Below are 22,967 nucleotides of genomic sequence, written 5' to 3'. Positions count from 1 at the left end.
ATAGTAAACTGTTCCTACAACCTATCAATTCATTTTCAAGGATCTTTCAACTCATGCTCTCAATGCTTGTTGCTTATTTATTATTATTTCTTTCTTTTTATACTTGCTCAGTTTGTTGACTTTTGCACACTAGTTGTAAGTACTGTCGGGTGCAGTCTTTCATTGATCCTATTGCGTTTCTTGTATTTACTGTGAATGCTAGCAAGAAAATAAATCTCAGGGTTGTATATGGTAACATATATATACTTTGATGATAAATTCACTTTGAAGTTTTAAGTATAAATGTACATACAAATTATGAAAACACAGTGGAAATGGTAAGTATGCCTACCTGCTAAGCTGCATTCATTGGAATTCACCGGCTACATATTGTTATTTACTGGTTTCTGTCTGCTGTCCCTTTTCTTCTGTAGGAGAGCTACTTTGATATTTTTCTTCATTTTGGTTAGCAGCCTGAGTAAAAGGTATTTCCAATGAATCTTATGTCTTTAAAATTAGTTGCAAATATAATTGTTAATTGAAAGGTAAGTTTAACAACATCAAGCAACACACATAAAATGCTGGTAGAACACAGCAGGCCAGGCAGCATCTATAGGAAGAAGTACAGTTGACGTTTCGGGCCAAGGCCCTTCGTCAGGACTAACTGAAAGAAGAGATAGTAAGAGATTTGAAAGTGGGAGGGGGAGGGGGAGATCCGAAATGATAGGAGAAGACAGGAGGGAGAGGGATGAAGCCAAGAGCTGGGAAGTTGATTGGCTAAAGGGAAACAAAGCAGGAGACACAGGAGAAAGAAAGGGGGAGGGGAGCACCAGAGGAAGATGGAGAGCAGGCAAGGAGTGATTGTGAGAGGGAAAGAGAGAGAGCAAAAAAGGGGTGGGGGAATAATAAATAGAAACATAGAAACATAGAAAATAGGTGCAGGAGTAGGCCATTCGGCCCTTTGAGCCTGCACCGCCATTTATTATGATCATGGCTGATCATCCAACTCAGAACCCCACCCCAGCCTTCCCTCCATACCCCCTGATCCCCGTAGCCACAAGGGCCATATCTAACTCCCTCTTAAATATAGCCAATGAACTGGCCTCAACTGTTTCCTGTGGCAGAGAATTCCACAGATTCACCACTCTGTGTGTGAAGAAGTTTTTCCTAATCTCGGTCCTAAAAGGCTTCCCCTTTATCCTCAAACTGTGACCCCTTGTTCTGGACTTCCCCAACATCGGGAACAATCTTCCTGCATCTAGCCTGTCCAATCCCTTTAGGATTTTATACGTTTCAATCAGATCCCCCCTCAATCTTCTAAATTCCAACGAGTACAAGCCCAGTTAATAAATAAAATCGACTGTACCTCTTCCTCTAAATGCTGCCTGGCCTGCTGTGTTCTACCAGCATTTTGTGCGTTGCTTGAATTTCCAGCATCTGCAGATTTTCTCGTGTTTAACAACATCAACTTAGTTCTGCTGGAGGCATCAATGCAGATTTTAAGACTGATGCTAATCATTTGAAAGTGAAAGTGCAGTTGCCCTCTCTTACAATTAATGACAGACATCAAGGGAGGGAAGTGGTTCAAATGGATTAATAGCCAGCAAAATAAAGGGACAAATAAAAATCAACTTCTTTTAACTACAGTACCTGTAAATTAATATAAAATAAAAAGATAAAATATAGTGTGCATGGTACATCAGATTCCAATGTATGTCCTGTAGAGCATTAGAAACATTGTATACGATATTCTTATTTTTTTAATGCAATATTTTTATTTGAAATGGTCAGTAAGGTTAACGAAACAGGTTGAGTCATTTTAAAGTTTAATTCTGTTAATCTGGCACATTTTAAACACAAGAGTAATAACTTTTCCCAAGGACACTTAGAAAATATGAAAAATTACTTTTTTCTGTAGATGCTACTTACTGTCTATGTAGAACTGTAAAACTGGCAAAGTTCCTTACTGCCCAACTGCTAATTGTCCAAATACGTCGTTCCCTCAATTTCTCTGCTCCATCATTGCATACCTAGATTGTTTTATTTAGTCACTTCCCTTTTAAATCATCATGGATTGTTTTCATCTTTGTTCCTAAGCACACATTCCCAGTATTAGTAACCCTATCCATTTAATCAAATGCATGACTGGAGACACCAAATCCATCTGTTAAACTGATAAAGTTTGCCAACTGTCATTGGACTAATCACCAGAGGCAATTTTTCCAAGTTCCACAGGAAGTAAGCAAGCTGGTGTGCTGGTGCAATCATAACAACTTGGAGCTGAATGGCCTCAAAATTGTGGAGATGCATATCAACCTCAGGACAAGCGTGTCTCCTCTCCAGCCACTTATCATCAACAACTCTACAGTTACCACTTTTCAATATTCAGGTTCCTTGATCCTTAAAAATCTCCCAACAGCTTGTTAGTATTTACTGACTAATATTTATTTAGATAAAATAAATATTATTCAGTAATAGAAACAGTGTTTTCAGCTTGCTTCATTTTCAGGGCCTGGATATTCCAGTTCTCAAGTGATTATTTTTTTCATCCATGTGATCTGGTATGAAAGTTTACTGAAAGAAAAAAGGTTCCTTTCTTCCGAATGAAATGATTCTACAAAAAATCCTGAACCTTCTTAGTGGGTTTGAGTGCAAAGCATAAAACATAGTTCAATCGTAATGATGAAGGCCAGCTGATGGTATAAAAACTTAGATACTAAGAGCGAAATATTTCTGGGAGGGATTAATGAATTCAGCAGAGGAATGCTCGCTCATATGTTCCTTTCCTCAACAATGACATGCCTGTGTTTGATAAGAGTCATGAAAATATATTTTTCTTTGCTCAGATGATCAAGTCTCATATTCGATAGCCATCAGAAACCTCAAAGAACTGTTGAGGAAATAGTTATCTTGGCAGGCCACAAGTAAAGCCAACATCGCACAGTCCAAGTGGAGTTTACATATGCTTTACAGATTTCCTTGTGATGCTGTGATTTCTCCTTACATCCCAGAAACACACTGGCTGGTAGGTGAAATAACTGCCACGTTATCCCTTCTGCGCAAGTGTACAGTAGAATATGGGAGTGAATAATGGAAATGGGTGGAGAGTAAAACAGATTAGGGTGGGGCTGGTGTAAAATTGGGTACTTGAAGATTGCTACAAACCAAAGGGTAATTGGGCCCTTTTTCACATCTTATCTTTATAAACCCAAACAATTTTTTTTAGAATTGAAACTAATTTTACAGTGAGGTAAGCAGACTATGCCTATGATGCACTAGTTTTTAATGCACCAGTCCTAAAATATAAGACCATAAGACATAGGAGTAGAATTAGGCCATTCAGCCCATAAAGAATGCTCCACCATTTCATCATGGCTGATCCATTTCCCTCTCAATCCCATTCTCCTGCCTTCTGCCCATAACCTTTAATGCCCTGGCTAATCAAGATCCTATCAAACTCCACCTTGAACACAACCAATGACCTATCCTCCACAGCCGATTGTGGAAATGATTTGCCTGAAGAAATTCCTACTCATCTCTGTTTTAAATGGACATCACTCCATTCAGAGCCTGTGCCCCCTGGTCCTAGACCTCCCCACCATAGGAAACATCTTCTCCACATCCACTTGATCTAGGCTTTTCAACATTTGATAGGTTTCGATGAGACTTTCCCCCACCCCTCACCCCATTCTTCTAAATTCCAATGAGTAAAGGCCAGGAGTCATCAATCATTCCAGGAAACATTCACATAAACTTCCTCTTAACCCTCTCCAATGTTAGCACAACCTTTCTGAAATAAGGGGCCAAAATCTGCTCAAAATACTTAAAGTGAGGCCTCAACGGTGCCTTATAAAGCCTTAGCTTTACATTCTTGCTTTTATATTCTAGTCCTCTCGAATGCTAACATCACACTTGCCTTCCTCACCACAGGCTCAACCTGCAGGGAATCTGCACAAGGACCCCCAAGTCTCTTTGTACCTTGAAGATTTGAACTTCCTACCCATTTAGAAAATAGTCTGTGCTTTTATTCCTTCTACCGAAGTGCATGACCATACACTTCCTGAAACTGTGTTCCACTTTCAGTTTCTTTGCCCATTCTCCTAATCTGTACAAGGCCTTCTGCAGACTTCCTGCTTCCTCAGTAGCATCTGCCCTCTACCTATCTTCATATCATTCACAAACTTGACCACAAAGCCATCAATTCCATCATTCAAATCATTGACATACAATTTAAAAAGCAGTCCCAACACTGACTCCTGCAGAACAACACTAGTCACTGGCAGCCAATCAGAAAAGGCTCTCTTTATTCCCATTTTCTGCCTCCTGCCAATCAGCCAATGCTCTATCCATGCGAGTATCTTTTCTGTATTACCATGGGCTCTTATATTGTTAAGCAGTATCATGTGCAACACCTTGTCAAAGGCCTTCTGAAAATCTAAGTAAACAACATCCACTGATACTGCTATTTGTCAGGCAAGATTTTCCCTTAAGAAAAATCATGCTGACTTTGACCTATTTTATCATGTGCCTCAAAGCACCCCGAACCCATATCTTTGACAATCAATTCCACATCTTCCCAACCACTGAAGTCAGGCTAATATGCCTATAATTTCCTTTCTTCAGCCTTCCTCCCTCATGAAGAGTAGGGTGACCTTTGCAATTTTCCAGTCCTCTGGAACCATTCCCAAATCTAGCGATTCTTGAAAGATCATTACTAATGCTTCCACAATATCTTTAGATACATCTTTCAGAATCCTGGGGTATAGTCCATATGATCTAGGTGATTTATCTAAATTCAGACTTTTGGTTTCTCAAGTACCTTCCCCCTAGTAATAGCAACTGCACTCACTTCTGCTCCCTGACACTTTCAAACTTCTGGCATACTGCCTAGTGTCTTCCACAGTGAAGACAGATGCAAAATACTCATTCAGTTCATCCGCTATTTACTTGTACCCCATTAAATACCACTCCAGCATCATTTTCCAGTGTTCTATATCTATTCTCACCTCTCTTTCTCTTTATATATCTGAAAGAAACTTTTGTTATCCTCTTTGATATTGTTGGCTAGCTTATCTTCATATTTCATTTTTTCCTTCGTATGGCTTTTTTAGTTGCCTTCTGTTTGTTTATAAAAACTTCCCAATCCTCTAGCTTCCCACTAATTAATCTTCTATTATATGCCCTCTCTTTTGCTTTTATGTTGGCTTTGACTATTGTCATCAGCCATGGGTGCATCACCCTGTCTTTAGAATATTTCTTCTTCTGTAGGATGTATCCAGCTTGCGCCTTCCGAATTGCTTCCAGAAACTTCAGCCTTTGTTGCTCTGCCGTTATCCCTGCTGGTATCCCCTTTCAATCAATTCTGGCTAGCTCCTCTCTCATGACCCTGTAATTCTCTTTACTCCACAGTAATACTGACATACCCGACTTTAGCTTCTCCTTCTCAAATTGCGGGGTGAATTTATCATATTATGATCACTGTCTCTTAAGGGTTCCTTTATCTTAAGCTCCCAAATCAAATCTGATTCATTACGCAACACCCAATCCAGAGTAGCTGATCCCCTAGTGGGCTCAATCACAAGCTGCTCTAAAAGGTCATCTTATAGGCATTCTATAGACTCTCTCTCTTAGGGGCCAGCAAGAATCTGATTTTCCCAGTCTACTTGCATATTGAAATCCCCCATGACTATCATAATGTTGCCCTTTTCACATAATTTTTCTATCCCCCATTGTAATTTGTAGCCCACATCCTGGCTACTGTTCGGACCTCTGTTTATAACTCCCACTAGTCTTTTTCACCCTTGCAGTTTCTTATCTCTACCCAGAAGGTTTCTACATCTGCTGATCCTATGTCACCTCTCTCAGGTTTGATTTAATTTTTTTTTTACCAACAGAGCCCACCACCTCCACTCTATCTGCCTGTCCTTCTGATATAATGTGTACCCTTGGATGGTAAGTTCCCAATTATAATCTTCTTTCAGCCACAACTTAATAATACTTACAACGTCATAACCTGCCAATCTCTGTGAATGTAAGATCATCTACCTTATTCCATATACTGCATGCATTCAAATTTAACATCTTCAGTCCCATATCCATCAAACTTTTCAGTTCTGTCCCTCTTTTACACTGCAACTCATTCCATTGATTGCAATTTTGTCCTATATTCTGCCTGTCCTTCCTGACGATCACAACCTGTCCCAGCTTGTAAACCAACAGTCCTGTCACTCTGGTTCCCATTCCCCTGCCAAGTTAGTTTAAACCCTCTCCTACAGCTCTAGCAAACCTACCTGCAACGATATTGGTCCCCCTTGGGTTCAGGTGTAATCTGTCCCTTTTGTACAGGTCATACCATCCCCAGAAGAGATCCCAATGATTCAGAAATTTGAAACCCTGCCCCCTACACAGTTTCTCAGCTACACATTCATTTGCCAAATCATTCTATTCTTACTCTCACTGGCATGTGGCACAGATAGCAATCCAGAGATTACTACCCTGGAGGTCCTGCTTTTCAGCTTTCTACCTAGCTCCCTAAAGCTTCTTTTCAGGACCTCCTCACTTTTCCTACCTTTGTCATCAGTATCCATATGCAGCAAGATTTCTGACTGCTCACCCTCTCCCTTTAGAATACCATGGACCCGATCTGAGACATCCCTGACCCTGGCACCTGAGAGGCTGCCTACCATCTGTGTGTCTCTATCACGTCCAGAGAATTTCCTGTCTACTCTAGCAATGGAATCCCTTATCACTGCTGCAGTCCTCTCTTCCACCTTCCCTTCTGAGCCACAGTGCCAGAGACACAGTCGCTGCAGCTCTCCCGCAACCCCCCTCCCCCGCAGGTTGTCCCCCTCAACAGTATCAATAATGGTATACTTATTGTTGAGGGAACAGCCACAGGGGTACTCTGTATTGGCTGGCCATTTCCCTTCACTCTCCCGACAGTCACCTATTTTCCTGCCTCTTGCAATTTAGGAGTGATTACCTCCCTATAGCTCCTATCTATCATCTCCTCAATTTCCCCGAATGAGCCGAAGGTCATTGAGCTGCAGCTCCAGTTCCTTAACATGTTCGCTGAGGTGCTGCAGCTTGGTGCACCTGGTGCAGGTGAGGTTATCCCGGAGGCTGGCCATCTCCCAGAATCCCCACTTTACACAAAGAACACGACACAGCTCCCGGAGCCATTCTCACTGCTCTAACGATGCACAGCAGATGAAGAATGAAGAAGAAAACTTACCAAATATGTACCTCACCAAACCTTTTCTTGCCAAAGCCTCTCCTCTCTAACATTGGTCCTCTCACACAATGGCCACTTCAACAATAACGACTTCACTTGTCCCTGTCTTATTTTTATCTGCCCTTGCTTAATGTGTGAGGCCAACTGCACCACCAATAAGAGCTGAAATCCCACAAAAGCTCCTTTATTTAAATCTTTCACTCCCCAACCTGCGTGAGGCCTTCTGCGCCAATTTGATTGTGACTGTGCCGCCCAGAAAAGCCCAGCTATGTATTTAAAATCAGTTTGTGTAATAATACAGTACAAAGTTTGTGGAAGACATATTCATATGAACCTATGAAATTTCATGACTGTAAACAAGGTGGTATTACAGTAGTCAGAAAATTCACCACTTTTGAGAATTTACAGCTGAATCTAAAAACAGAACTAATTAGAGGGGCGAAGTGGGATTTGACGCAAGGAGAGGTTCACAAGAAATCTCAAATTTGTGAGTAAGAAAATATACCATTTAATGTCTTCAAATATAACCTGCTTGACAATGAAGTATTAAAATTGAAATACTGGAACTTGCTCCTGTAGTACAAAGCTTGCTCATCATGTTCTAAAGTAGTAGGGAAATAAATTGGCTCAAGGTAGACACTGGAAAAAAAAGCATAATTTTTGTGCATTTTTTTCCAATTGAATCCAAGAGAGTTTCATGTCATGTGGGTTACAGCAGCTGTGACAATTAGCAGATCAGCCAAAATTGCTGATAGTTTATTTCCATGACAACATCAAGCAAAACCGACTTTGTGTCAAAATGAGATACTTAGGTTAGACTCTAGTAAAATTTCCTTTCATCTATCCCAATAATTTTCTTTGACAGTTTATGCCAACATACTGAATTTTCCTATTGTCTGTCATACAATGATCATACTGACTGTTGTGAACTGAATAATAGAATGGAATTTTGTAATAACAGTTGAACTAATAAAGGTTAATAGAACTGTCAAAAGACAGACTATGGGAAGTTAGCAGTAGATGGAGGATGAGTCACAGACACAAACACAAAGCGAGAAAGCATCGCCTGTAATTAAAACCAAGGTTAGTCTGGTTGCAGTGTTGTAAAATGAGATAGAAGGGGGTCATTATCCCCTGAAAGACAAATGGTTGGTTCCTTCTAAGGACTGTTAATCACAAAGCGACTAATCTCTCTGTCCTATAGACATGCAGGCTGATCTATCTAGTTGCTGTAATAAATTGTCAATGACTGGCACAGCATCTGAGCAGGAAAGGACATTTTACATGCTACCCTATAGTGGGAGGCACAGCTGCATCATTGTCACGGACAGAAATTTCTATCTTCTCACTGCGGACACCCTCCAGCTTAGGTGGGGCAACATGGAATGTGGCTATATTCAAAATACACGTGATGTACTATGCATCAATCATCAGCAAAGGAACTGTACTGTACAAATATCTGTAACCCCATGAAATGGCTTGGGAAATTATACATTTCCTCATCAATCAGCCAAAGAATTGATCCCTAGTTAAAGAAGAGTGAACTTAAAGAACTTGGGCATTCTGGAACAGCAACAGACCTACTGAAAAATGAGTTTCAACTTCCTGAAGCTTCCAGAGGACATGCGTGCTAACCAGCATAATATTCCCAGGGAGATGAACAATTTCAATGATGAATCAATCCAAGACATTACAGTCACATCTAGGTGAAAATAGTCAGGAACAATTAAACAACTGTCAAGAGCAGAGACTCCACGAGCATTCACATTTGTAACAGCACAGTTCAGCATATGAAAGGAGCAAGATTTAAAGTATTCTTGATCACCTTCAGCTAGGCACACAAAACAGACAATGCATCTCAATTTCCTCCTGCAGTTCCATTACAGATGCCAAGCTCCAGCCAATTCAACACTCTGCACTGACTTCATCTACTGTCAATCATCATGTTGGCAGGCTGTTACAAGAAGCAGTCCTAATTCAATTTCAACAAAATGATGAATTGCATTGGAAAAGCAAGACTGTGGGTTGCATAAGTGTTTCTGATGCAGTAACCGATAAAAGTGCCCAGGCATGTACACTCGTGTCCAAGTGCACGTAATGCATAACTAGGCATGTGCAGAAACTGGGTGAGTTTTGCACCACCTTAAGGGCAATCAGAAATGAATATAAAATGTAGCTCTTGTCTTCAGTGATGTATTCAATACATGAAAAAGATACCATCATGACTGCCTACTCACACCTCCATAACATTGTCCAATGTTATCCCTGCCTACACATGTTTTCTGTCACAAGTCTTTGCTCCATTTAGCCTCCACTATTTTGGCACTTGGTGATTAACCAGAAACAGCTTCTTTCCCTCTGCCATTGGATCTCTGAATGGTCCATGAACACTACCTTATTATGCCTTTTTTCTGCAGTTTTTATTTAGTTGGTAATTTTATAGTTACATCTTTACACTGTACTGCTGCAGAAGGACAACATATAATACAGCAGTAACAAACCTAATTCTGACGTACATAACTCACACCACAGTCTATTCATTTGTCTCTGTACTTGCTGACCTATATTAACACCTGAAGAAGCAACATCCAAATTATAAAATTCTCACCAATCTTCTGAAATTTCTCAGCAGATTCTCCCTTCCCTATGTTTGTAACCTTCCCACAATCCCACAAGTCCTTGTCAGCTCTTTCCAGTTCAAGCCTCCCACACTAAAATTGTACTGTTGACTAAATACCTCATTCTGTAGTTTTGCATCAATCTTTGTTCAAAAGTGTTGTCAGAACTTCTTGAAATATTTTAGCCATCTTAATAATGCTTTAAAATTGCAAACAGTACTTTAAGGAAGAATCACTTTCTACATCCTCTGCTAAATCCATAACCATGCCTTTACTATTGTTAGAAAAGACCAATTTCAACACCCTTGAAGGCAAGCATTTAATCTTTTATACTGTGCAAATTGGTGATCATCCAAATTCTGATAAACATACCATAAAGGTCTATTGATTTGCCTTGTGCTTAATCATCTACATATACTGGCTCAAGAGTAGCAACACCTAAATTATAAATCCAACCTCCCAAATCCTTTAATAGCCTCTGCAATCTCATCCAGCTTCACATTTTATCATTTATGTTCCATTTACTATCCAACTTATTGTTGTGAGCATCCTATTCTAAAATGGTTTGTCTTTTATATCCTGTAGAACTTGCATTGCAGTACATTAATGTATTAAACAAAAAGGCAGAAATCAATAAAACTGTTTTATTCTGGACATTCAGTGACACTAACACATGCTCTAACCTAAAAAAAAAGAGTAATTTAGCAACTTAAGTAGTTCTCAAATACGACAAATATATTTGACGATATAAAAATGTTAAATACAAAACATTAAAAAATCATGGGTGCTGCCTTACTTGTCTTGAGAATGGAAAGATACAGAAAAAAAAACATGGTTGTTTCCTTCTACAATGGCTAATCATTCAGATGTTCAAATGCACAAGTTAGCCGAGTTCTCATATTAACTACTGGTCTTATTCACTGCACACTTAAATGTCTTCATGTCCAATGTAGCTTCTGCAGGCCTTTAACAGCTAAAATAATAGAAGGCAATGGCTTCGCTTAGAAATTTTAAGCAACATACTGCTAACAACAACTTACTTAGGTATAAAGTGAATTGGATCAATGTGACTCCTATGTTTTACAGTGCTTTCAGTAACTGAAATTTATTTTAAAGGCTTCTTGAAAAAGCATGTCTCTTTGAAAAGAATATGAGAAATTATGACAATCCCTTAAATCTATGCAGCAGACAGAACTTGAGCTGGAGGGTTCCAGTCCTTCCCCATCCCAAAGCAATTTCCAGTGCAAGGTACCACTGTACATGACAAGTCCCAGGCTTTTAGTACTGCCTCCTGTCTCATACAGTTCATTACTGTGCAACAGTGCGTGATAGGAGAAATAGCTCAAGACAGAATAGTCACAGAAAAGTACAGCACAGAAATAGGCCTACTGGCCTATCAAGTCCACACTGAACTACCTAAACTGCCTACTCCCATCGACCCGCACCCGGAATCGTAGCCCTCCATACTCCTACCATCCCTGTACCTATCCAAACTACCCTTAAATGATTAAATTGAGCTTGCATGCACCACTTGCGCTGGCAGCTCGTTCCACACTCTCTTAACCCTGAGTGAACTAGTTTCCCCTCATGTTCCTGTTTACTTTTCACCTTTCACCCTTAACCCATGACTTCTTGTTGTAGTCCTACCCAACCACAGTGGGAAAAGCCTGCTTGCATTTACTCTATCTATACTCCTCATAATTCTGTATACCTCTATCAAATCTCTCAATCTTTTATGTTCCAAGGGATAAGGTCCTAACCTATTCAATCTTTCCTTATAACTCAGTTCCTCCACACCTGGTAACATCATTGTAAATTTTCTCAGTATTCTTTCAATCTTATTTACATCTTTCTTGTGGGGGGAGGACTAAAACTGCACACAATACTCCAAATTTGGCCTCACCAACGTCTTATATAACTTCAAGTAGAAAAAATCACTAACTAATTCATGAAACATCAACTCTATTCCTTTCCATAGATGCTGTGTGACCTGCTGAGTTCCTCCAGCATTTGTATGCTACTCTGGATTTCCAGCATCTGCAGAATCTCGTGTGAAGGATTCAATATTGTTTTGTGATGACAGTCACTTTCCCAGATACTGGTAACACTATCTTCATTCTGTTTTGTTGTAGTTAGTGAGAAGCCAGATATCAGTGAGAATATCTGAGTTAATGACAATGGTCATTCGCAATGCAGAAGACTAATTTTCCTCTGTTATTCACGGTCAACACTTCAGACTACTGGAGAGTGATGTGAACTTCATAGATGTAAGAAATACTATCCTAGAAATAATGTCACATGCTGAACACTTACGCACACTAAGACACAATTCCCAAAAATTCAGTTGTATAAGTGAGGTGTTTCATGTGGATTTTCATTCAAAGGCAGGTTTTCATCATGAAAACAAGTACTTCAATGAATCTATCTAACCAAATACAAGATCATGGATTCCAGCACTAGATATGTCAATAGGCTGGCGAGGTTTAATTTCTGAATTTAACCCTTTCTCAATGTCTCTTTCAGAACTTCTCCAACCTTGGTGAGTCTAAAATCTTCATTCCCCAAGCAGATAGCTTCCTCCCTTCCTTCTCCCCACTTCCATTCTTCCAACTTATCTATCAACCTTCCCCATCCCTCTCTTGCCCCACCAAATTCATAAATCTGACCTGCCTTATTTCCCCGCAGTGATGGAGTAAGCTGGAGAAAGGTCTTTTTGCACACAAGATGGGCAATACATTTTACAGTGAACAATCTCTGGGGTCCATGCACAATAGAACTAATCATTGATTGGGCTGCTGTACATGATTAGTTATAAGCACACTTTGACATGACACAATTTCTAGCCCCCGAATTAAAGTCATAATTTCTACAATCATCATCATCATCTCACTGCCAACCAAACTAGGAAAGGCTTAAGGTTGATAGCTGCTATTTAGTTGCAGCCTTACAATATTACAGAGGCCTTGGAAATCTAGCTGATACTTGGCTCGTCTATGTTTAGTACAACAAGTTTGCAGTCAGTCAGGCTCAGCTTTACTCAATGGTCAGGGAGAAGGCTGGAGTTGGATGCCAGTGAATAGAGTTTGTAAAATTTCACTTATATAACACTGGATAGCAATTTTCCCCCCAAAAGTGTTGCATCCTCAGAGATTCTTTGTGGTTATGATAGAGCACTTGAAGCTGAACACAAATATAATTTTGGACTACTTGTATCACGTAGGAATGTGGAGAAACAGGAAATTAACTTTTATTGAATACAATGCATTTAATTGCATAATGGTGCTGCTGATTTGCAATAGTTCAAATAAGCTAAAAACATTGTTGATGATTTTTGTTTGTACTTGGTGTCCAACAATAATCAGCCAGCATTGATGGATTCCATTTGCCCTGATACTGTTTCTCCATGACTGCAATGTCCTGGTGAAATCTTTCACCATGCTGGTCACTGATAGCTTCAAGATTTGCAGGGAAGAAGTCTAAATGGGAATGCAGAAAACAAATCTTCAGTTACATGCGGCACTTCATGATTTTATGTACTTGCAGCATGCTGTCAACCAGATGCATATAAGTTTGTTGCTGTGCAGTTGGCAAGAAAATTTTCAACAAATTCCTTGAATGCCTTCCATGTGATTTTCTCCGGGCTCACTAGAAGTTCTTTGAATTGCCTGTCATTGAAGACCTGTTTGATTCGTGGACCAACAAAAATGCCTTCTTTAATCTTGGCATCAGTTATTCTGGGAAACATCTGTCTCAAATATCGAAATCCTTCATGGAAATTTGTGTAAATGGTGGCAGCAGATTCCATCCTTGCAGTCTTGAACCCAGTAATTCTGCTTTTGCCTTTGACAAATGCAAATCTCTGACCAGGTGCTTTTACTCAGATTGAGTTAGCAGGTGACACTCATTTAACATAAAGGGTTCAAAATTTGTATCAGTATCAGTGTTGTTTTCTGTTCCTGGCTTGTGTATCATGGCATTTTCATCTGCCTCCGCTAGACTGAATGTCACTTGTAGCTTCGATACTGGAAGACGATTGTCATGTGGCACAGGTCTCATAGCTGAAGAGAGATTGGGATATTCAATAGATTTCTTGTTTTTAGCAGAGAAACCAGACACACTGGTCAGACAGAAGTAGCAGTCTGTCATATGATCCTTTTGCTCTCACCATATCACTGGGACAATGACAGCATTGACCTCCAAGTACCCGCTAAGATCGACAGTGCATATTGCGCAACAAATGTGAGGAGCCCAGGCTTTGTCTTGGTCGCCAATTTTACACCCAAAGTAGAGCTTATGGGCTTTCTTAATAAGAGGAGGCATTCTTCGTCTTTGAGATTTAAGCAAACACTCATCACAGCCATTACATTTGTGAAACATTTTGCTATCACAAATACTCCTGAAAATACAATTACTTTATTATAATGAGCACACACAATATGCTATGCGCATAGAATATGTGCAACAGGAATGCAAGCTGATATACCTGTGTGTGATGCTTTTATAACCTTTCTAAAACCTGTCCCACTATGCGTCATCCATCCTGCCTAAGCGTGCCTGGACAAAATAGAATTACATCAGATTACATTGTGGGCAATATTTTAATTGACTTGAATTATGAATAGAAATAACAAATGTAAACATTTTCAAAAAAAAGGTGCATTATAGGGAAATTTCATGGGGATTCTCATGATCAGCAGCCCAAAATTCATAACATACACTATTCAGGAAGCAAAATCTTTGTTGCCCAATGTTATTTTAAGTCATCAGTTAAGTGCAAGGGTGACAGAGAAGCCAATATAGTTAGATTTCTAAAATGTGCATTTCTGAAATACATAGTACAATTGAGAAAAAAAAGATCAGCACACAGAAACAGGGTATAATGTAGCAGAATGTAAAGCAAAGCAATAGATTGAGTTTCCAGGGACTGAAAGTGATTACTCAGACTGGTATAAAGAGGTGAGATGTGGTGTTCCACAGCTATTGCTGCTGGAATTATTGTTCATTATAATTTACACAATAGACTTTAAGTATTGATGGGTGGGAAGAGTAGTGTATTTGGTTTAATATAGAGAACTGTAGGAAACTACTGCACAGGAAATCAGCAACAGCCTTGCAGCATGAGCACATAATTGGCAAATGAGCTTGTGTATATGTCAGTTTTCACATTTTAATGATTCAAATAGGAAAGGCTATAAACTCAGTCCATGTTTCTAAATGAGGTACAGAATGAAAGGATCTGTTGTTATAAAATGGAAAATCATTAAAATAGGACATAAATAAAAGCCTTTGACTTCATTTCAAAAGCAGTAGAATCGTACAGCAATGAAGCTGTGCAAAATCTTTGTAGCACATTGGTTAGACCACAACTATCGATTATTCTGATCACTGTGCTGTGCCTTGAAAAAGTATTCAGTCCCCACAACTATTTTCACCTTTTCTAAATGTAAACTATATTGAAGTAGGATTTTCTAGCTAATCTACAAAACATTGTGCATCATGTCAAAGCAAAAGAAAAATTCCAAACCCTGTCAACAATTTACTAACAATTAGAAACCAAACACTTGAAGCTGAAAATGTACTCATCCCTTTGTAATTACTACCCTAACCTTCCTCAGGTGCAATATACAGAATTACCTTTACCAACTTACCACCCCCCCCCCCCCCAACAGTATGGTAGATTTTCAACCAACCAAACCAAAATGAAGACAAGAGCATTCAAGGTAAGTCAGGGAAATTATAACAACAAAGCACAGATCTGGGAAAAAGTACAAGACCATCTCAAAGGCACTGAGCATACCTTGGAGGTCAGAGCAGTCCATCATGAAAAAGTGTAAAAAATATGAAACCACAGCCACACTGCTTAGGTCAGGCTGCCCCTCAAAACAGTCACCAGAGAAGAATGACACTTGTAAGAGAGGCTACTGTGACAGCAGTGAGCTACAGAAGTCAGCTGCTGTAATAGATGAAGTTCATGGCTCCACAATCTCTAACACATTGTCCAAAAAGGGTATACATGGAAGAGTGGCAAGGAAGAAGCCTTAGCTGAAAAAAAAAATCCTTGCTCATAAAGACTTCGCAAAGTGTCACTTGTAAGATACTGTAAAGATGTGGAAGAAGGTCTTGTGGTGAGATGAGACTAATGTGGAACCTTTTGGCCTCAACAATGTGGTGTAAATCTCATACTGTGCAACAGCCAGATAACACCATCCCAACTGTAAATTAGCATGCTATAGGGATGATTTTCAGCAGCAGGGTCTGGAAATCCAGTCAGGATTGATGGGAAGATGAATGCTGCTAAAAACAGAGATATTCCTGGAATTAAGAAAGCTTAAACTGGGGAGGAAGTTCATTTTTCAGCAGGACAACGACCCAAAGCACACTGCCAGAGCAACTATGGAGTGGCTTTAAATGAAGAAAATTGATGTCCTTGAATGGTCCAGTCAGAATCCTGACGTTAACCCAATTGAATATCTCTGACAAGACCTCAAGATTGCTGTCCATCGCTGCTCCCCAACTATCCTGGCACAATTTGAGCAATTTTGCAAGGAGGAAAGGGCAAATCTCACTCCATCACATTGTGCAAAGCTAACAAAGAAGTTATCCAAAAAGATTACTGGCTGTAATAGCTGTGAGAGGTGATTCAACTAAGTACTGAGAAAAGGGGGATGAAAACTTGTCAGTTTTTGAATTTTTAGTTTTTCACGCTTTATAATTTTTTTTAAGGCTCTACTGTGAAAAACAAAGGAAGTGTGCAATGCACAAATAAAAATTCTCAGTTAAATTGATCAAAATCCTTGGTTGTAATACTCATTTATGTGAACAAAGGGTTGGGGGCTGAATACTTTTACAAGGCATTGTATATTAAGGAGATAGACAGGTGGTAGATAAGGTGTAAAGATGATCCACTACAATGATTTCAAAACAAAGTTGTCGTAACTGTAAAAGAAAGAATGAGAAATAAAGCTCTGTGTTCAAAAACAAAAAGGCTAAGGTAAGAACTGATAGTTCTCTGGATGGCAGAGTAGCACTGTAGGTACTGCAACTGGCTTACAGCTCCAGCAATCTGAGTTCAATTCTGAACTCTGCTGCCATCTATGTAGGGTTTGCACATTCTCCCTGTGAAGATGTAGGCTTCCTCCCACACCCATAGATCCACTGGTGGTCACAGTAATTGGCTACTGAAACTCATCCAGGGTGTAAGTGGCTGACAGGAGAATCGGTGGCTATTAATGATTCAACAAGAGTGAGTAGTTTACAAGGAAATATAGTTGATGGGAATGCACAGAGCCAGTATGGATTTGATGCACCAAATGATTTCCTTCATGAGGTCTGTTAGAATGTGAGTCAATTTGATACACAAATGTAAAGACAATGATTTTATTTGGGTAAATTTTGTGGAACTTCTATCAAAAAGAATAACTGAAGTGAGCAGAACAGATGCAATTAGGCCAACGCCAGATAAAAATGAGCAAGACTGGAAAGAAGTAGAGATATAGCTTAAACACAATAGTGTGGATCTGTTGAGCCAGCTGGATGGTTATTGTGCATTGCTTTATAACATTATCCATGCTCTTTCAAAAAATTGTTTGGATAAGAAAGCTAGCTGTCCTCCTTAGGCACAGATAAGTAACTTCTACTTGCATACTGAAGCACTGCAAGTTTTATCAAAATGAAGTACGCATTAAATCTTTTTTATTTCCAGCAAGTTCTTTGAAGTTCAAATTTAAATGTTTTTCAACCATACATTAATGCCAATGGTTATAGCCGAACGAAACAGCGTTACACTGGGGCCAAGGTGCAAAGCACAGTACCAACAGTCATACACAGCGCAAGGTACATTTTGCACATGCCAGATAGCAAGCACATAAACAATCACAAGCACATAAAAGAAAGCAGTAAAATACAGTCGCACAAAAAAGTCGTGCAAGTCCCTGAGTCAATGAATGCTGCAGCAGTCTACAGTCAAACATAATAAAGCTTTTCTTATGCTGAGCAAACAGTGGGGGCAGCAGCTCTGATTCCATTGTGGATATCTCAGCACACTGTCGCCGGTAGTTCAGTGGAGCACCCAACTCCCACGGCAAGCAGACAACACCCACGGCCTGAGGGCTAGCCCCTGCTACAACTGAGGCCACACAGCTTCCCCGCCATCTGCCCACGCTGTTCACCAATAAACCAATGAACTGGACTCGCAGCAATTCACACCACCAATGTCCAAGGGCCTTGCAATCACAAGAAAGGTGACTAGGACGATCACTTGCTGTTAGATTGCGCACCTCCTTTGCGTACTGATGCCTGTCAAAGGCAGCATCGCAGTCCACACCACCCAGATCTCCAGTTTCTCAGCCGATGAACAACTCACTAATGGAGAAGACTTGCAGTACTTTCAATTTTTAATGTCCGGCAGGGTCTTGTGATCATAAAAAAAGACAATGACATCTCTGATTAACCCCGTAGAAGCTGTTGCATCTGAGTGCATCGCTATTTTACTAGAAGGAAACATACCAATGTATATTCTAACTTTATTTTGTTTTTTTTTCGGGAGTCCACAGAAAATAAGGCAGTAAACTTATTAAGATATACAGCATGATCAACAGTACATAACTAAACATCCCATCAGTAGTTTGCAGACAACAAACAAAAACCTTACATGGCAATTCTTATCTGCATTTAATGAAAATGAAGAAATATCTTTCCAAACACCAAAACAAAATCATACTTGGATTAATACTTATCCAATTATAATGATAAAAAGCTTACAGCTTCAACTGTTGCCTTTACTTCCAAGCAGCTCAAATCAAGTGTCTTAAAACTTGAAATACCTGCAAAAAATGCAGCAATAATTGGAACAAATTTGTTTGCTGGGAAAGCTGCATTTTATAATTGTACAACTACATTTTGGTCAAGCACACTCTTAAACCGAACTATTTCCAGTAATAAGTATTATCTATTATTGTTATTTGGGTTTTGCACAAAGTTGATAGAGTACGAGCCGGAGTTTGGATCCTTCTGTAACAGGAAGTTGTCAGTGGACAGGCCAAAAGGTCGCAGAACCATGTTGCCAAGATCTTTCAGCTTGCCTACAATAAAAAGAAAATAATCTGTAGCGTGATTCTTCAAGTTAACATGAAAGGATTTAGCCTGCAGACAATTAAAACAAGAACTTATTTCTTTGAAAGCTGCACAAATGCATGAACAAATCATTCCATTGTCAATAAACAAGGTTTCACTGCTACAGAGTCATTCTGCAACAAATTGTCCAGAAGTACATAATCATCTTGAGAAGATGCTGAGCAGTACAAAAGGAAGTAATGCACTGGACCAAAGTTCCATAAAAGGTTGATTACCTACTAAGGTTTTGTGCAATCGATTTACATCATGCTAGTAAGTGGAAACAGGCAAGCAACAGAGCTTAAAAACTATGAAACAGTTTGCACATAGAAGCTATCATTCTGGAATTTGCAGCTGAATTGGCAACAAAACTGTTAGGAACTTTCAGATGAATGCAGAACTCCACGTAATGTGGAAAACTAAAAGCTGCTCCATTTGATATCCTGATCCTTCGCAATTCAATATTTTGCAATCTCAGCATAACCGAAGGAATTCATACAAACCCGAAAGATATCAGATATATTCCAAAATTATGAGAATAAACAATCAGTCTTCTCAGTCAAAGTAACTTCTCATGACACCTGAGTTGAAACGACCATGGTTCTGCCTCTGACTAATTTTGTGTCCTTTCCTAGGCATTCTTGCCAGGAAATGTGAGTACATAGTAAATCCCCTTCTAGGTCGCAGAAGGTGCAGGTTTGCAACATCTTGGAGAATACATGGCAAATCACATTTGGTTAGGGCCCTGAAAGTACTGTGAGCATTCATGAGCCAATTTTCCACAATGACTGGACTGGTGAAAAGCAAATAAGACTTGAAGACAGGCCACAGAAACGTTCTTTTCTTCAGAAAATTAATTTTAAATCTTTCATATCTCTTCTTGCATTCCTTTGTTAAATATGTTTAACAGAGGTTGTAAACTTTATGCACTTTAAGTATAAACATGATTGTTTTCTTCATGAGTTGAAGGCATATCAATGGACAAGCAACAGTGTTAAAGTATTAGCTACCTAGATGAGCCACTCTGCAAATTGATCATAAAACTCTCGAGTGTATACAGCACAACTTAAATCAGCCAGCCCAAGGCCTCCACTCTTGTTGAAGTACGATATCCATTCTGTGTTCTAACTACTGAGTATGGAATTGCATTTCCTCATGCTGTCTTTTGTTCTTCATTCTTAAACCATTAGAAACAGGTTACTTTTTTTAAACTAACTCTTCTATGAGATTAAGTACCTTTATTAGACATACTGTCAAAAGGATTACAAAGTCAGCATCTCAAAATAACTATTTCCTCATCCCTGATACTTCCCTAATAAACCTCTAATGAACATTCCCAAAAACCACCCAAATCCTTTCTGAATGTAGTGCTAGAAGTCTTTCGTCTACTCATGCCACAACCAGAATTTTACATAGATTTAGCATAGATTCCATGCTTCTGCATTCTGTGCATTTACTCACAAAACCTAAGACTCCTTGTGCTCCATTATCTGCTTGCTCAAATCCTACTATCCTCAAACATTTGTACATAAACACTTCTGGCATCTCACTTATATCCGATTTAAAACTGCATTATTTAACTTATTTTCTCTCTTCCTTATTTCCACTACAATGTATTAAATTCTGTGTTGCACCTCAGCTACTGTATCGCCAGTCCATGCACATCATGCCTTTAACCATCTTCCCCATGTTTCAGTACAATTCCAAGTTCTGCACTGTTAGTAAATTTCAAAATTGCATCTTTCATCCTCAAATCTAAGTCAGTCGCAGTAAGTTCTTCTCTAAATCCCAAACTGAAGTTGTATCCACACTGTTACAATTCCTGATACCCCACAGGCTTTTCAAAAGCTACTGTACTAAGATTTGATAGTCATGAAAGACTTTTCTCATGTCAGCTCATGTCAATCACCATAAATGTGTTCACTTTGATTATAACCTTCAATTCTTGAAAATAACTGTTCTATTTTTACTCCATTATGAAACACCTTTTCAATGGTCACATGCACAAACTTAACTGTACAGACCCATATCCACTGGTGCACATGGCCTCACATCAAAACAGTGAATTCCCCAAAAGCTAAAGCATGCCAACCCTCAAATATTATTCTTTGTTTGTCCAAAGCACTCCTGGTATTCTTCTGAAGTACTTCTAAATTGACTTTCCCTTTTTTTGTGGACCTGGTTTCAATATTTGTATTCTTCCTCCCACATTCAAGGGTAATTATATTGTGATTCTCAATTGCTACAGCAATCCAAAATGCTCATTGACTTTTATTTTAGGTCACCCAGTATCACAATACTGTTCTTGTTTACTGTATCTCTTGTAATGTCCTGTATCTTGATAAAGTTTGATGAAGACAGCCTTTTGCCTCAACCAATTCATGATCGGGTAATTGAACTTCTTCATTATCAATAATCTACAGCTCTTGCAAATCTGTTCTACTGTATCCTTCCTATTATTTGATTGCCTTTATAGCCCCAACAAGTGATCTGTTTTTTGATCCATTATGTACATTTTCCCCCTCTCTGATCTACTCTGCCCTGTGACCCCACCTTTTCCCCAAATAATACCAGACAGTGGAATACCTCCACTCTGGATGTGCAGAAACACAAAAAACATTTTTTTTAAAAGGACAAAATGTCTGTTAACATGGTAAAATAATATTCTTCTCTCTTTCATTATACAACACTATTAGTACACAAAAACTGAACTAATTTTAGTTAATGAAACAAACTCTCACACAGGTATTCCTCCAATAATCAAAACAAATTTAAATAAAGCAACTAAAACCATGCAAAACTATGGTGGCATCCTTGAAAGCACGTACATGACAACTACAAACTATTTGTTTTCCTGAACTAAAAAGAGATTACACCTTCCATAACATCACAAATGCAAGTACCTTAATGTGCACTGTGTATTTAAATGAACCAATGTAAACTTCAAAAAAACAAATTCCATCCTTGAAAAGAAAACATGCTTTGGGAACTCTAAACCATGACACTTACCGAAAATAAAGTTGCCATTTAGCCAAATCATACCATAAACTAACCTTTGAAACATTTTTCTGAAATCAACGATTTTATTTGATTAGTGAGTGGAACCAATGACAAAATATATTATTCCAGGTGCATTTTGGAGATAAATGCACCTGTTGGTTAGGTATTAAATCAAATAAGACACAGCTTTCCTTTTTTTTTGTAGTTTGTTGCAAAATAATTTCTTCCATTCCATCAATTTTAAATTGCATGACTCAAAGCTTCAAATATTTTCCCAATACCACTACCAAATGGCTGCTAGGAAATTATGATTAAAGCAGATTGATTATCTAAATGTTAATTCAGATAGGGAAGATGGGCTTTACTAATAATTCAAGGACTCAAATGTTGACAGAACTGTGACTGTTATCTAATATCATGATAAGGCAAGTGAAGGACACTAGTGCAATGTGCTACTGGAATATTAACCTCCAAAACATATCTTCTAATTATTTCTCTCTATAGAAGCTGCTTAGGCTGATGAACATTTACATTATTTTCTACTACTAGTACTATCCACTGGTTTGGAATGGTGATTAGAACTTGGAACCCTTGGGATTTATTATTTCTCACTTCTTTTCTGTAAGAGATTGATCAGATGTTGTTTCACAAAAACTACCTTGGCATGAACATTGACTTCTCTAAATTCCGCTAATTCCCCACCTCCCCCTCCTACCCCATCCGTTATTTATTTATATACACATATTCTTTCTCTCTCTCCTTTTTCTCCCTCTGTCCCTCTGACTATACCCCTTGCCCACCCTCTGGGTTCCCCCCGCCCTTGTCTTTCTCCCTGGACCTCCTGTCCCATGATCCTCTCATATCCCCTGTGCCAATCACCTGTCCAGCTCTTGGCTCCATCCCTCCCTCTCCTGTCTTCTCCTATCATTTTGGATCTCCCCCTTCCCCCTCTCAAATCTCTTATTAACTCTTCCTTCAGTTAGTCCTGACGAAGGGTCTCAGCCTGAAACGTCGACTATACCTCT

The 22,967-nt window shown here is 39.1% G+C and overlaps 1 protein-coding gene across 3 annotated transcripts in view; it reads right to left on the bottom strand.

Annotated features, from left to right (window-relative positions):
• Window positions 1–359: 359 nt before the first annotated feature.
• ttc1 (tetratricopeptide repeat domain 1) overlaps window positions 360–22,967 on the bottom strand; it is a 73,151-nt gene continuing 50,543 nt past the window's right edge. For 2 of the 3 annotated variants that reach the window (XM_072263683.1, XM_072263684.1), the window contains exon 8: window positions 17,492–18,911. In XM_072263683.1, the coding sequence (XP_072119784.1) occupies window positions 18,775–18,911 (137 nt within the window). In that variant the 3' untranslated portion in view covers window positions 17,492–18,774. Of the gene's footprint in view, window positions 454–17,491; window positions 18,912–22,967 lie in introns of those variants that run through there. The other variant, XM_072263685.1, reaches the window with a different exon arrangement.

The sequence above is a fragment of the Mobula birostris genome, chromosome 7, assembly GCF_030028105.1.
Source record: "Mobula birostris isolate sMobBir1 chromosome 7, sMobBir1.hap1, whole genome shotgun sequence".
Taxonomy (NCBI): domain Eukaryota; kingdom Metazoa; phylum Chordata; class Chondrichthyes; order Myliobatiformes; family Myliobatidae; genus Mobula; species Mobula birostris.
Note: the sequence above shows the minus strand (reverse complement) of the source record. Positions and strands in the feature narration are given on the sequence as shown.